This window comes from Necator americanus, chromosome III (genome assembly GCF_031761385.1).
Source record: "Necator americanus strain Aroian chromosome III, whole genome shotgun sequence".
NCBI lineage: Eukaryota > Metazoa > Nematoda > Chromadorea > Rhabditida > Ancylostomatidae > Necator > Necator americanus.
In genome coordinates this window covers 16588688-16605438 of record NC_087373.1, presented here as the reverse complement: position 1 = coordinate 16605438, position 16751 = coordinate 16588688, and the positions used below count along the sequence as shown (strand labels likewise).

General features: G+C 42.1%; 1 protein-coding gene across 4 annotated transcripts; it reads right to left on the bottom strand.

Annotated features, from left to right (window-relative positions):
- Positions 1-1442: 1442 nt before the first annotated feature.
- On the bottom strand, positions 1443-16686 carry RB195_009801 (uncharacterized protein; the record flags this gene model as incomplete). Of its 4 annotated transcripts, none has more annotated exons than XM_064190511.1 (11): positions 1443-1467; positions 1528-1632; positions 2242-2429; positions 2488-2578; positions 2676-2794; positions 2882-2980; positions 3041-3169; positions 5992-6149; positions 10356-10423; positions 12565-12647; positions 12695-12727. In XM_064190511.1, 11 exons carry the CDS (start codon positions 12725-12727, stop codon positions 1443-1445), a joined length of 1098 nt encoding a protein of 365 aa, XP_064048094.1. The 4 variants fall into 4 exon arrangements, with proteins under 4 accessions (XP_064048094.1, XP_064048095.1, XP_013299924.2 ...); XM_064190512.1 differs by lacking the exons at positions 12565-12647; positions 12695-12727 and adding exons at positions 10475-10505; positions 12132-12228; XM_013444470.2 differs by lacking the exons at positions 1443-1467; positions 12565-12647; positions 12695-12727 and adding exons at positions 13884-13950; positions 16253-16403 and having other exon boundaries at positions 1524-1632.
- Between the last annotated feature and the right edge of the window lie 65 nt (positions 16687-16751).

Sequence of the window (16751 nt, the reverse complement as noted above, 5' to 3'; positions counted from 1 at the left end):
GGGAAAATAAAGTGTACCCAGGCGCGGGGTTTTTTATTAGTAGTATGAGCATCACACTATTCAAAGGCAGCATATCACAATTTTCGCGTGCTGCGTATTCCGAAAGCGAAAGCGTAGATTTCGGGTAGTGGATAGCTGAACTCAGCGTGGTCCCGCTCATCTTCACTTAATCATCGTAAAAAAAGGAGTGTCAACCGCTTTAGTCCCCAATGTTAGAACAAATGTACACGTCCCGGTCACCTCAACAATCTACTCATGGGTTTCACTTGAATAATCTAGTGATAAGACATCATTTGTCTTCTACCGCGCATGTGGATACGGCGCATGCACAAGGGTGGCGCGTTGCAGCCGAAACGGCAACAACTGGCATCTTCCACGCCGGTTTTTACGACGAATAGGAAAAGGAACTACGCTGAGCTCCGCAATCTACTACTACGCTTTCGCTATGGGTTCTTCAGCACGTCAAAATCGTATATACTGCCGTCTCGCAAACATACGAATTGTCACAACCGTTATTAAAGAGTTCTACAAGGTCTTGCCAGTTTTATAAATTTCCACCCTACTTCGCTCTTTTGGCGGCGTCGTGCTTCACTTCTTCAAAGGAATGCAGTACCACGAATCCGACGTGGTGAAGGAATCCGCGGGAAAACGCTTGTAGATGCGGAGTGGCTCCGCTCATCTCTCCCAGATCATCGTAAGAAACGGGTGTTTTACGACAATTTTCAGTTGCAACGCGCCACCCTTGTGCACGCACCGCATCCGAGATCTGTCGGTCACAAAGTGGTTCCCACTCCGTTTATTACTATGATCAGGGAGAGATGAGTGTAACCACTTCAGATTCGTAGTATGCTGCATGGCTTGCGATCCCCTCACCACTTTAGATTTGTGTTATGCTGGGTTTAAATTACATCGGTGGAAACAAGAAAAGTGAAGCAATAAAAACAGCAAGCTGTTCAATTCTTTCTATACCGATAAAAATTGAAATTCTTTTATATGGAAACGACGAGAAACTAGTACTTCTTTTTAATTCAGCCCCACACAAACGTAGACAATGTATCAACGTTTGTATCAATGATCGCAACAGTGTAAAGGGGAAGGTAACCCAGTCGAACAACTCACAATAATTTTCTGTTTCTTTATTAAAACATATCCAATTAAGAAAAGAGTCCACAAATATCAGTGAAATACTGAATCAGTATAACTCGCCTTACTCTCTGAACAGTGTCAAATTCTTCAGATAAAATTGAAAGAAAATTTCTGTACATATCTTTACATACATATACATCTTTACATACATATACATCTTTACACACACGTATGTATGTAGAGCTAGGAAAAAAAACTACAGAAGGTGTAAATAAGCAGTGAAGATGACTGGCATGAATTAAGGCGGTGGAAATATGCAGTTGAAGTGAGGATCCAAGATACCAGCTGTGTTGAATTTACATCAAGAAACAGTTGTGACGTCTGTGCAAGTGAGAAGGTTGGAGAAGACATAAGTGCTGCAGCCTAATAAGTTCCACCTACTGGCTACGTCTGCGTTGCGAGCGTTCTGCCCGAAGCACGGCCCATTTCTCGAGGCGCCGATACTTCGCACGTACTTCTTCGCGCTTAAGTGTTTTTTCATCCAATCTAAACAATTTTTATTATATTCACTGAAAAATTTACGCTTCCTCGAATAAGTTTCATGAACTGAGCACTACACTACCGCAATTGCATAAATCTAAGCGGAAGAATTTATGGCATTGCCGCAACGCGAGCTCTTTCTCTGCTTGTCACGCACTCAGTCTCCCTCAGAACTGTCACCCGCCCGCTCGAGCTCGCACTTTCGACTGCTATTGTAGATGGAGTATGTTTAAAGGCATCACCCCACGAGTCTGCGAAATCTGGGGTGGGGCGGGTTTCAGGTGGGTTATGCCTATACAGGGTTGTAGATTATGGGGAGGAGTGTGCTTCCGTCCATTTCTTCCTAGTTGCCGTAAAAAACGGCCCGGAAAAAGCGGCTTCGAATGTTCCGGGGCGCTGTTTTCTACAACGAGTTCTGCTGGAGCGCGCCAGTCTTGTGCACGCGCCGCATCTTCCGGACCGTTTTTTACGGCAATTAGGAAGAAATGGACGGAATCACCCTCCTCCCCATAATCTACGACTCCCGTATAGGCATATCCCACCGTAAGCCCCAGATTCGTGGGGTGATGCCTTTAAAGGGCGTGAAACGGCAGTACAAAAAACGAATAAACTTACTTTTCCAACCCAAGTTCAGTCCAGTATCGATCGGTGTTCGGAAACATTGTTGTCGGATCAAAGAAATCATCTGTTGCATAGAATTCTGCACAACACAACGACGTCATTTTGCGCAAAAGTGCTTGCATTCTCTCAACGAGGTTTGTTACGCGTGAGCCACGAATGTCATGCCAAAATAACTCTTCCACCTAAAAATAACATTGATTAGGGAAGATTGAAGAGTTGCACTAAGCATGACAAACTAACCTTGGAAAGATCCAAAGTCAGTAACATATCCATGAGATCGTCAGTAATTACAATGCTTTTAATGACAAGAAAAGTGCAGATTTGCCCAGGACTGAATTAACTAAGACTACAAAATCAGAATAGGTCAAAAGAACCAATAGGAAAATTGGTAACAAATGCAAGAGAAAAAACCCTCGGAAGGAACTTACAATATGGCAGCAGGGACATCACTGATGTACACGAACTTGGAAAAATACCTCTTTCCACAATCTCCATAAATATAAGCAACTACAGCTCCTCCATAAGTTCGGTCACGGTTGACCGCCGCCTAATTCGCAAATTTAAACGTACCAAACAAAATGAGGCATCGACGTACAAATTACAGTAATAAGTTGGATAAAATCCAGGAATTCACCTGCAACCGCAATCCTATTGATGGCTTGGGAAGGGAGGTATGATATTTATAGAAAATATCGCAGAATCTTTTGCAGACGGGACGCAAACGATAAAGTGCCTAAAATAATAGGGTCAAGAGCGAAAACCATCCAGGAGTAAGCAACGGTCGAATATTCACTTTTACAGCGAGTTTATTGAGACCACCATACAAATATCTTCTCAAATGGGGATCATTTGGTGTTGGAGTGGAGACGTATTTGAATATCTTAAGAAGGACATCATCAGGGAGATCAACAAGAGTGAGGACCTGAAAACAACCTTAGTATGAACACCAACCTGAAACTACCGTGCCTCTAAGGATTCTGATTTTCGCGTTTGGAATTTAAAAAATGTAAGAGTACTTCAACAGACATGATAAAACTCTGTCAGAAAAAGAAAAGAAAAAAAAAGAAATTCTACGTTCCGGACATTACGTATCTTACCGTATCCCGGAACTGTCGTTTATAAACTATATCTTCTGTATTTTGTTAAGAATATAAAGTTTTTCAGCGTGGTAGATACTAGCTAAAACCACTTTACCTTCCTAGCTAGAGAAACTTCACATTTCACATTTGTTAATATCTAGATGTGTGTCCTACTTGTAACGCAATCCAAATGAATAAGCTCTCGTGTAATTCATATTATTTTTGGAAGGAAACAAATCTGACATTCTATTGTTGTTCTGGTTTCCCTCTGGTGTCACGTACCTGAACCATGAATAAATTCAAAAGAAATCACCTAATTGAACAAAAGAGTGTGCTCTAAATGATGTTCGAAAATAGATGCAGCAACAGTGTGCGCAGAGTAGCCTTTTGCTTTTCACTAATTTGAACCATTTTAAGTTTTTATCTATTGTTGCACATTGCATCTCTTCTTAGTAATCGTAGTGAAACTAGAGGATATGCGAAATTCTTCTCAGTTGAGCTTACCGTCACCGCAAAACATAGCTAAGAGCGAGATGTCTTTTTTCTCCATTAAATTCCCTCCTTTCACCATAGAGAATCTTGTCTTGATCTGAACTGTGGTTGCTTTCATCCTACAATCATTAGGATTGAGACATTTCAAAAAATTGAACATCAGTGTCCACCGTGAGTTTTTTTTTCTTTCGGATAAACAAAAAAGAGACGGCAGTTTAGTGTTCGGAAATCACTAGCATTAGTAATCAAAAGTAGTTTCAATTAAGGAAGAATACTCGAAACTAGCTCTTCAACAATTTGGCTAGTACAATCCGCAGACAAATGAAAACGCAAATATTCGACCTTCCTTGAATCTTGGCACAATAACTGCAACTTGTCGATTAGCAATGTGACACAAGAGCCAAGACCGTTAACAGTCCTTATTACGGCCAACATTTCGGCGTTGTCGCCTTCGTCAGAGTCTGGAAAGTCAGAACATTTGCAACACTCTCAAATGTTTCATCCTGAACAAGTCATCATTCCCGAAGATAGTACACCCCGAACAAAAAACCAAAAGAGCACAAATCGTTGTGCTTACTTCAGCAACCGCGTTGCCGTGATGTCAGCAGACCTCTGCATGATGGAATCGCTCCCCTAATACTAATTAGGATGCAACCCGCAAATGACCACGTAGATGAAAACCCGCAAAGGCCTTTAGCCAACTTGTTGGTCACGGTTACGCACTCTTCATTTTTGGACCTTTTGCGTTTATCCAAAATGCCTCTAGAGATTTGCGAGTCAGAAGTTCAGGTTCGTACGACAGGCTCGTGGCAGCTATGCAGAAGGGAGCATTTTCATATCTGCGATGACCTCCAAGAGGGGCTGCTGCATTCGAGTGTTTCATCCCATTTAGATATTCTCTAACACAGGTACAAAATGGTCCCCTTGTTTTGCCGATGCATTGCTATCCACGTGTTTTGTGCGAAATTCGATAAACCACACCAGAGTACATGCAATCGCGTTCCTTGCCGAATGGGCATATTACAGAGTCTGGAATTAAGCAGAAGCGATCGTATATTCTATTTCGAACTAACTGCTTCTTGAGATTAGTTGGAGGTACTTCCACAATCCTCACATAGTCCTCGAGACCTCTCTTTACCAGATTAGCATGCATCGCTCACCACATGTCGTCGATTTTGAAAGGCAAATAGAAATTGATCTTATTCGAGTCATTCACTGAAGTATATTCTCGCTGCGCAATAAGACCTGCCTACGCGCACATTAGCAATGTTATCGTTAGAATTCGCGATCCGTTCCGCTAGGTTAACCGCATTGATCCGCTCCTTAGGTATCAGATATCACCCTTATGGCTGTTTTAAACATTTTTGCAATGACTCATTTCTTAATTTATCAAGGGTGACCGGAAAGACAATAAACCAAAATGTTTTCATTACTAGGTTTTCGGAAGCATTGTGTCTTTTATTCACCATTGAACCGAAGTATTTCCAGGGTTTGGATAAACGCAAAAGGTCAAAAAATGAATATAAAGGAAGAGTGCGTAACCGTGACCAACGGGTTAGCTCAAGACTTTTGCGGATTTCGATCTGCGGGGGTTATATGGGGGTCGCATCCTAATTAGTATCAGCGGAGCGACGCTTCCACCAAGCGTACATGTGCTAACATCACGACAATGCGGCTATTGAGGCAAGCACAACGATTTGGGCTCTTTTGATTCCTGGTTCCAGGTGTAATGTCTTTGGGATTGACGACGTGTTCTAAATGAGTGGTTTGAGAGGATATGCTGCAAATATTCTGACTTTCCAGGCTCTGACGAAGGCAGCAACGCCGAAATGTTAGCCGTAATGAAGACTGTTAACAATCTGGTTCTTGCTTCACATTGTCAATCGACAAGGAATTAAGATGTTTGTTTGACCAAGATCTCAGCGTTTTCATCTCAACTCGTCAAAACCTCAAAATTTTGAAATAATTGCATTAATTTATTACAAACTACGAAGCTGCGCATGAAAAGAACGAAAGGCTGAAGCCAATTTCATGCCGCGGCTGAGGCTTGGAGCTAGACGGAATGAAGATGTGCCATGGGTAATCATAATACGAAGATCTTACCACTGACTTAACGTATAAAAATATTCACGAAGATTACCTATGTGATACAAAAAGGGGGAAATTAGCATACCTTTCTATTCTCAACAACGTCCGCCTTCTGAGATTGTTTACTAGAATTCCTGCTTGATTTCTTACTTTCTTCAAAAAGTTTTGAAATCATCTGCGCCTGTTCGAAAGTCGCTCGTGGATTATACACACGCATACGTCGAAATCTCTGAGCCCAGTGCCCTTAAACAGACAAGAATAAAAACAAAAAACAAACATTATGAGGCATTTACATTTGTTGTACATCAAAATCTTAGGGCAGAATTTTTCCACTCAAACGGTATTTTTGTTTCTGAGGTTCCCATCAAGAATATGAACCTCGCTTTGTACCACTGCACTACCTTAACACAGTTACTCCGTACTTTGCATTATGAATCGAAACTCTTACCAGCTCATAAAATTTTGGTTATTTGCGCTGTGTATAAGTGTCAAGGATGAAGGTGTTGACTTCCACTGTATTTTTTAGACACAAAATTACGGCTCAGTATAAAGCCTATTAATAAAAATTAGAAATATCAGATCAGTATTAGGACAGTATTATTAGTATTATTAGTATTATTATTCCAACGAAGGGCGGGTGTGGTGTAGCGGCTAGAGGTTCCGCTTCCTGCACGATCGATCAGAGGTTCGAATCCGTCCTAGTGCTCACCAAGCCTTTCATCCCTCCGGGCTCGATAAATTGATACCAGACTTGTCTGGGAGGATAAAAACACTGACTTGACACATCGGCTAGCTACCGCAAGTCATTGTATAGGCCAGTTACACGTTCGTGAACCTCAAACAAACGAATTGAAATGAACGTGGGGGCGCATCCCAAGCGGATTGATTAACGCCTTTATCCTTTTTCCCTAATTATTCTAACGTGGGGCAGACTTTTCAAATCAAATTCAAATCTGGAGTTAATTATTGATTTTTGCGAAATTACTTGACGTCAGTTCGGCCATAATTCATGGTGCGCAGCTTCTGCAAGAAGTTATCGTGATGTTTGACATTTGGAAATAGGTGCATGAGAAGCTTGGGTCTGATCGAGGGAGGTTGGACCGTTCCGACCAATATGAGAACACAAAAGAGAAATTCTTTCGTGTTTCGTCGATTTGCTGAGTACTTCTCTTCTGCGACAAGATTACTTCGGACTCAATAGCTGTGCTCTATCAGATCAGCTGGTCTTGATCAAACCGTTCTTTTTTGGTGAAGTTTGATGGTTGTGGAGTTATATTGCAGATCACGTGCGTTCTTCAGGTCCAAGCACTGAGCCGATTGCCGTATAGCATCTAATTTTCGTCAGACTCGCAGTTTAAAGGCTGTGTACCATAAATCTATAAATCTTCTTATATAAACCTTCTGAATAGGGAAGTAGATTGCGGAAAACCACACGGTTCCGCTCATGATCATCGTAAGAAACGGCATTGGAATCGCCTTAGTTCCTACGAGGTGCGTTAGAACGCGCCTTTATGTACACGTTTTCTCGGTGGTAAAGTTGTTGATGCGGAGAGTGGACAAAGGTGGGGCATAGCAATGCAAGCCGTCATATAAAAAAAAACAGCGACTACGGAGCCGTTTTTTACGGCGAATACGGAGAGATGAGCGGAACCACCTGGTTTTCCGCAATCTGCGACCCTGTATAGAAGCTTCCCATGAGAAATCCATACAAGTTAAGATTCTTGGTATGCTGCCTTTAAAAAAACGCTTCAAACCACATCGGAAGAGAAATATATCGTTACTTATTCTCTTCTTCTACAAACTAGCGAACCGTTGTGCGTGGACCTGCTTCACCTAGCACCTTCCGTAGTTCGTTGTCGACTGAACATCCTGGTTGTTCCGTCCTATTTAAGATACGGCTCTCCGGCTTAAAACTTTCGAACCAATACCCAACTGCACATCCTTGTACCTCCCATCTTCTCCGGAAGCGGTGACGACATTTCGGACTATATCAGTCGTTTGCGCCTCAGTTTCAACTGACAGCAATACAGTGATGCAAAAAAGGACAAATTTTGAATGTAGTAGTGGCAAACCTGAGGAGTTGGTAGACAGATGGGAGTGGTATCCTTCAGTGAACAACTAATTACCATTTACTAATCACGGACAAACTGATAGGTTCACAACGTGCATTTTCTGTGAAATCATTTCACAAAAAAGGAGTTAGGGTGGCTGCTGCTCAACAGCTAAATTTTCTCATAACTTTTACATACTGGATCTTCCCCATTAGAGCTGAACCTGTCTTCTCAAGTTTCTTTAAAACCCATATAATGATAGTGTGGCAAGTTGGAACGCGAGTACGACGTCCTAAATTGTGACGACGTCCAAATTCTAGCTGAGCAACAGTCGCATTATCGCCACTTTTGTAAAGCAACATCACAGGAAACGCACGTTGCGAACCGATTCACTGGTCCATGATTAGCAAATGACAATTAGTTGTATACTAAATGATGTCACTCCCACCTGTCTATAGTAGTTTCAAAACGATAAGAAATACGGTGCAGTTGCGTAAGCGGCTGCGGCCCTGTGGTGATACCGGTTGGAATCGAGGCTGGATCATCGCCACAGCCAGGAATTGTGAAAGCAAGGGTCGCTCCCAGATTCCAACAGTTACGCTCCGCCACACCACTTAGAGCGCAGCCGCTCACGCAGCTGCGCTATGGTTCAAATCATTTTGACCCTATTATACCGACTCTTAACGTTGCCACTACTACACTGAGAACTTTACGTTTCCTTGGGGCACCCTCTAAGTGGTTCAAAGGAAACGACTATTCTTTGTGAAAAGTGTTAAATCAACACAACACAATTGTTTGGGAGAATTTCACAAGTACAAATTATCTTCAGTCGGATGAGCGCTCACGTCTGCTGCAACGTGCGCTCCTTCCCTTCATGAATCACGATCCCTTTCTTCTTCCTCAATCCGCAACGCAACACCGACACTGACAAAACATTTTGCGCCCACTGCAACTGTGCAAGTTGTATAACTCGCTAAGGGCTTACACTCAAATGTTTAAATTGAGTAGAGAAGGGATCACCGCGAGCGGGTAGCTATAGCTCGGTAGGGCGACTTCACGGCATTACTATAGAAATATACGGTTTTGCACGGTTGACATTTGTTATCAGTACAACAAACAACCCTTTCCAAACTAGCAGAAGAAAAAGAAAGCAAATGCAAAGAGTAGGATAGAGCGGCGAAAAGAAAGCTTGGTGTTAGCGAAGAGGAGGTGGAGGGTTTCAAATCAAATATTAACAATTAATTTCAAATAGATTATTGCTATTTTTCATAGCTTATATGTCACCTCCTGAAATGTTGTCTCCATATTAAGGAACAATAGCGCAAAATAACGCCACAATACTGCCCAATGTCAGAGAATCAGTGAAAAGCGTATTTTCGGATAACTGGCGTCTGTATCATCTATAAGCTCTGTTTTCTCTGCCCTGATTCCCGATAATTAAACCTTTCTCCCGTGCAACACATCTGTTCTGATATTAGGAACGAGATCCTTCCTAATGAGCCTCCACCTCGCTCAGACATTTATGTTCGCCATTTGCATAACTAAGAAAAAATAAGATAGAGCTAGAACTACTAATGCTCTAACTTTACTAAACTCTCCAAACAGGCCTACTGGATGTGAATAGCTAAGCCATTTCATGTAGTGCTTCCAACAAAAAAAAAAGACCCCAGAGATGGTTTCTCCGCAATCGGCATTTGAGAGTTAAGTACGACTTTTGTGCTCTAATCAGTAGTCGGTTGGAGCACTTTTGGAGTGCCTCCCTCAACTCACCTTTCGCCGAATAATGCCACTAAAAACTCTAGCGAGACCACGAGTTCAAAACTTTATGTCTACGTTGCGGCGCTTATCATTGGCATATACAACGCTTGCAATAAGTTCCGCTCGTTTCTTGCACTGCGTTCCATCTGCGTTAAGCCCGTGTGCGAAGTAGAGGAGGCATTGCATTAAAGGCATCACCCCACGAATCTGAGGTGGTACGGATTTCAGGTGGAGTATTCGTATACGGGATCGTAGATTATGGAGAGAATGTGATTCCGTCCATTTCTTCCTAGCTGCCGTAAAAAACGAAGATACGGCTTCGAGTGTTCTGGCGCGCTACTTTCTACAACGAGTTCTGCTGGAGCGCGCCAGCCTTGTGCACGCGCCACATCTTCCGGACCGTTTTTTTACGGCAACTAGGAAGAAATGGACGGAATCACCCTCCTCCCCATAATCTACTATGCCGTTTATGAATACTTCACCTGAAATCCGTACCACCTCAGATTCGTGGTGTGATGCCTTTAAATCGTGAAAGCCGTAGTACGTGAGAAAGAGCGGAAGGCATGATAGGAGCAAGGAGGAGACAACATATTCACATGCAATTTAGAGTCAGAAATAATGAGGATATTATAGAGCTTACCTGAAATAGCAGTCTTGGTGTAACGTTTTTTACCCATCTTGCAGAGCTGCAGGTTGTGAATTCCACAGCTGAAATGGTAGCGATTACTGTACAATTCATTAAAGCGTAGAAGGACGCACGCAATCTTGAAGAACACTTTCAGATTACAAACTCGAATTGGTCACTCCTCAGGGAAAGGAATAAAACAGAACAACAGTTGCACAAAATACGACGAGTGGCCTGGAATTTCGAAATCAGCAACTGACATCGACATGGCTCATTAGACAACCGATACTATGCTAGTATGGGAAATGGAAAGTTCTGAGTTTTTTCGCTAGATATCTTTAGTGAACCATATCTGACTATGTAAACATCTCATCGGGTCATACCATGCAGCGATCTCAAGGTGACATTACGAGAACAACAACCGAAAAAGATCGAGGTCTACTATGAGCTCATTCCACATTGTCAAACACTCAATTTGGACCTCTACTTTCAAAAACTGACCAGAATGAAGCATATGATTCACTAGAGAATTGGTCAATAGGAAAGATGTTGTGTTCCATCAAGGTAACGCCAGGCTGCACACATCTTTAACGACGCGTTAGAAGCTCCATGAACTTGGATGGTTGATTCTACCGCAACCGTCATATAGGCAGATGTGGCACCAAGCAACTATCACTTTTTCAACCATTTCCAAAATTTTCTTAATGGTTCAAAAGTGGTCTTCAAAGTTCAAAGTCAAAAGGACTTCTTCAATCGTGGAATTATGAAATTACCATCAGAATGGATAAAAGTTATGCTAGTTAGTACTTAAAGCTGGTTAGTTAAGTTGAGAGAACGAAACGGTGCATATTTGATCTAAATCGGATCTTCTTAATAGTTTTAATTTCGTTATCGAAATAAAGCGAAAAAGCGTTCGAAATATTTTACCTTACCTGATTATTAGAAACTATCTCGTAATCAATGGATCCTGACAGTTTACTGTAACTTGGCGATTTTACTTAACCAAGCTGCAGTGGATTCAAAACGACATGAAGCACTCTGCAGTTAAGCAAGCGATAGCGCCTGGAGCGGTGGAGCGTAGTAGTTAGGATCGACTGAGGACCCTTGCTACCACCATTCACTGCTGCAGTTTACGATGGTCCCACCTCGATCACAACAGTTCTCTCCACCGCGCCGCTTCGAGCGCATCCGTTTACGCAGCTGCACCGTTTTTCACGTCGCTTTGACACGACTCTATGGTTTAATTTTCAACGCAGCCGTGAATAAAAACATTGGAGATGAGACTAGTTCCACCGCGTCTCTGATTTCTCTAAAGCAGAAATTTGTGATCCCTTCTTTCTTTCACTTAATTCTGGCTCAACTGCCAATTACGTTTATGTGAGGATTAGGATTTTATGTGAGGATTCGATCACCCATTGAACTCGCATTTGCTAAACAAATTTAGAGCTTCAGGAAGGAAAAATCCTGAAATTTAAGGAAGGAACGGTCGATATCCATAATTCAGAGTCCAAAGCTCTAAAGGACAAATTCTTAATCAATAATTCCTCCTATAAACCATTGGTGAAATAGCACGTTAGTAGATACAATTGCCGTTGAAAGTTTACGCTACGGTCCGAAGACGGACACTGGTCCGCCTCCAGTCTCGGTCAGTGACGGCAGCCCACAGGTTCTGGTGCGGTCAAGCTCTTCCGAACTCTTCCTCTGGGATTTTGTATGATTTTGTTCATTTCATAGGCGTAAAGTAGCAAAATTTAATTCGCTACCGCCGGCGCGCCCTATCGATCATCGTACCGTCGATCGGGTGGTAGAACAATAAAGAGGCTCCCACTGTCTTGAACCCGCGACGGTTCTGCTCAATAGTGGCAGCACAAACTCTTTCTTCAAACATGACCGCGTCACACTCGAGAACCGCTCACAGCCCCATACTGATGTCCCGCGATGAAGAGGTGCGAGATATATGGTTAGGAAGGCTTCTGAATCAAAATAATGAATTGGCCGTCGAAAGGTCTACAATTGTTCAACACTTGAACGCTCTACACAGACAGAAATCTGTGACCTCTGCATCTTGCTAGAATCTGCGCGTGGGTTGAAAATTGCTGCAAATGCAAAACGGACTACTGCACCATAAATTATGCCGCTCTGAACGAACCACACGCACTCTCTTGCAACAAATACGGAGTCAAACCGGACACGGAAAGGGCGCAATGACAAGCCAACAACAAACTTTGTGGACGCTGAGAACGCGCCTTGCGTGGCCGCCGCTCGGTGAACAATCAAAACATTTCCTATTTTACTTAGCAAATCAACCTAGAAAAATGAGATACTCCGACATCATCAACATTAAAAACACATACAGCAGCTGAATAAATAGGAAAAATGCTTGACATACTCGTAAATAGTCAAATAGAAACAATCCTGAAGAATAGTTTATTTCTTTTTATACAAAATAGTTCCAATACCAATACCTTGAATCATTCTCTGAGATTTTGTGATTTAAGCTTTGACAACTCATCCAGATCACTGTACAATTTCTCCTTGCGGATCTCAAGGAGTAGGTCCTGCCTGAAATAATAATTAAATATCCGCATTGTAGAGAGTCCTGCAGAAATTACGTTTTAGGAGGACAGCACCTAAACTAAACCCAAACCTAAGTGCAGGTCCACGTTTTAATAAGCTAGAATTTTGAAAATAGAGTCATCGTTATCGTGTTCCATCATTCCTGTTGAAGCCCTTCGGCGGATGCGTGTGAATGTTTATTATCACGTGCATCAAAACCATTCCCCCCATGAATCGATAGAATCCTTCGTCTGCGTCCCCTCAAAAAGGGACAGCAAAAAGGAGAAGGACACTACAAGTGATTTGTGAAGGAGCAGAGCCAAGGATCAGCTGTTTTCGTTCTTCGTTCAAGACAGCTGCACACAAGTAGAGATTGATCGATGAGCTATTCTCGCTCACAAGATGTGATGATGGTGTAGTCATGCTGTTTTAAGCTGAACGCATACTCGTGTTGTATTACCAACAGCCCATAGCTACGAAAGCTTCGATGCCCAATGTTAGGAATACTTCAACACTTTTTTCTGGAACAGGTTCTCATCATTAAAAAAAAAACCAATTCCTTGAAAGTTGATCGATCAGTGAAGTTAATCAGAGCTGCTTATGAAACAGGTGAACTGAGATGACTACCAGATGGTGTAGGGGAATGTGGTATACACACCTGTGTTTCCTAGAATTAGCACGATAAGGAAAAACTCATCCCCATTCGACATGTATGTCAAGCATCCTTTATCAATGACAGTCCAGCAACCTATGCGCACGCTTTGTTACTAGTCAATTGAGACAAAATGTTACAGCTCCTCTCACTTAACCTTTGGGACGGTCTTTATTAAGTTTCTGCAGCATAATCCCCTACCACTTCGCTCCATTTTTAATAGGTGTATAACTAGTATGTACAACAAAGACTAAAAAGTAAATATTAAAGAAGAATAAAGACAAAACCTTCAAAGGACTTGAACAACTTTGATAAGGGTGAAAAATGAAACCCACCTTTCGTCATATGAACTAATTCCAATTTCTTCAAGATCCCCGTCTGTTATATCGACAAGAACTCGACCTAAAGCCAGTATTTTGTGATTTCCATAGAAACACTTGTGAAACATTATATTAACCCCAACGTTTTGAATTTTACTCCATATTTACTGTTGTTGTTGGTAACTCATCGTATACTTCTAATTTATTTGACAACTTGAAAAGATTCAAGGATCACTATATTAGGAATTACCCAGTCTAGAACCAGTGATATCGTCGTAGGATGAGAAATGGTGCGAAAGAAAGGATTATATCTGTTCTAACCTTGTCAGATATGTGGAAAAATGAGCAAATAATTGGAAATAACGAACATTTCCACACGTTTTTCGGCTTCACGGTACGGCTTTTCTTAGTTTGTTGTTCCTCTCTACAGCCTTAAATTCTCTGTTCACCAAAAAATAGATGGGGACTTCAGACGGAGACACGACTATTCATTTTTAGATCGTGAAAAATCTAAAAATGGAAATGGGTGGTGAAAATAGTGGCTGGAATCGAGATGGGACTATCGCGAACTGCAGCAATGAACGGTGTTGGCAGGGGTCCTCACTCGATACTAACCTAATCCTGAGGAGGAAGAATCGAGTGAGGACCCCTGCCAACACCGTTCATTGCTGCAGTTCGCGATATCCCATCTCGGTTCCAGCCACTATTTCCACCACGAGGTTTACTTCAAGTGGCTCTTCAAGTGGTGTTAGCACAAAGATAATAAGAATATCTACTTCTATGTTATTACTACTATTCATTAACTCTTCACAGATTATGTAAACTAGATACTAACGACGTTTGCAAACGTAAACACGTAGCAAACTTTATTACTATTATTGTTATAACCATTCATGATTGATTTGCGACTGGTTAATTGATTCATTATAATTAAACTAAACTTTTGAGTGCAAAAACGTTCACAGGTCACAAGAACCGTTCTTAAGTCACAAATGACTTTGCCATTTGCCAGTTAAGTACGGTGTCAATTTTCTATTTTCAAGAAGAAGCAATAGTTTATTAACCGACGGGCAATCACTGTAAGTGAATAGCAAAGTCAGTATGACTCTGCTATGATCCATGTCATGTAGGCTAAAGAGAAGAATAGAAGATAGAGCCTCGAAGTATCCCATTTCTTGGGAATTTCGTAACCCAACAGCCTTTCACAAAGGCTACCCCACTTAATCCAAAGGCTCTGCTCAGGGTCATAACCGTGGGAAGACAAATCAATATGTGAGTAAAAGCTGCTGCATGAGAAGAAATTGGGGTTTTTTTTTTCGCTACAATACTACATGATATGACTTAGTTATCCACTTTTGGTAAGCTTGTTCAAAGGGTTTAGTGAAATTCAGATAGTAGTATTTGCAGCACTGTCTTAATTTTTTTCTTACTAACTTTAGCCTGCATGTCATAGGTCCTCTAAAATTAACGCTTAAGTTTTAGGTATCAGTTATCTAAAGGGGTGCATAGCAATACATTCACAAATACAACTAACTGGAACAAAAACTTCCAATTGAACTTAATTAACCGACGTAACAGCCCAAAACACGCTTAAAGGCATCACTCCACGAATCTGAGGTGGTACGGATTTCAGGTGGAGTATTCGTGTACGGGATGGGAGACCATGGAGAGGAGGGTGATTCCGTCCATTTCTTCCTAGTTGCCGTAAAAAACGGCCCGGAAGATGCGGCGCCGCACAAGGCTGGCGCGCTCCAGTCGAGCTCCCTGTAGAAAATAGTGCGCCGGAACGCCTGAAGCCGTATCTTCCGGCCCGTTTTTTTACGGCGATTAGGAAGAAATGGACGGAATCACCTCTCTCCATAATCTACTGTCGCGTATAAAAAATACTCCACCTGTACCACCTCAGATTCGGGGGGTGATGCCTTTAAAGCACCTACTTGCAGCTAGCGATTTAGCACCACATTACTGTGTGACCGAGCCAGGGATGGCGCGACGCGACCGCGTGCGGTGTACCCAGGTGATAGTACATATCCGGGATTTAGAGATGGCGGCGACTATAAGGGAAGATCAAAAGTGGATGGACTATAGGCGCTGCAACGTATAGAACGTATGGTTCGAAAAAGTGAAAAGTGGAATCGAACACAGCAATAACAAATTGTCAGATTGCTTCGCACATTCTCTCCAATCTTTCCCTTATATTTAAAGAATTCTATTTTCCTTTTCTTACGTGTAGATTCCGAGGAGAAATTTTACTCAGTCTTGCATCGACTGCAACAACCGCAGGAGTTTAAATCGGCAACGAATCCGCAATGGTGCTAGCGGTATAAATCCCAGGAAAGGAACAACTTTTAAAAAATTCTACTCGAAATACTCCTAAATTCTACCTGTAACATTATGCCTTAGGAAATATAGAGAGTACTTAAGGGCAAGCTTGGGACGTCTCCTGCGAAGCCAATCGTCTACATCTGAAGCTGTCCAGAAGCATATTGGACGGTGTGAAACCGTTGTGTGGAACACTTCTTGCGCGGATGTCATGTCATCTGGGAGTCCCGGCCTGGAAAGAAGACCTTGGAAAGCCGACCTCAATTAGACACAAATGGGGTAAGCAGAGAACTTGAATAGATAAAAAAGAATCACACATGGAGTGTTTATACAACAGTCCAACTCGGAACTAAAACAGCCACACGAATGATGCAGTTTCAACACAAACAACAACAACGAAAGAGTTTCGCCCAACAGCTTGCCCTAGTAGAACGCGTGCGTCTGATTTGTTGTGTGTACAGTCGTCTCTGATTCTCTGAACAAGGCGTCGAGTCATTCGCTCTCAGTCACTTGAGGATTTTATTTATCCCACGATGTTGTTAATTTGCCCTTTCTTATATT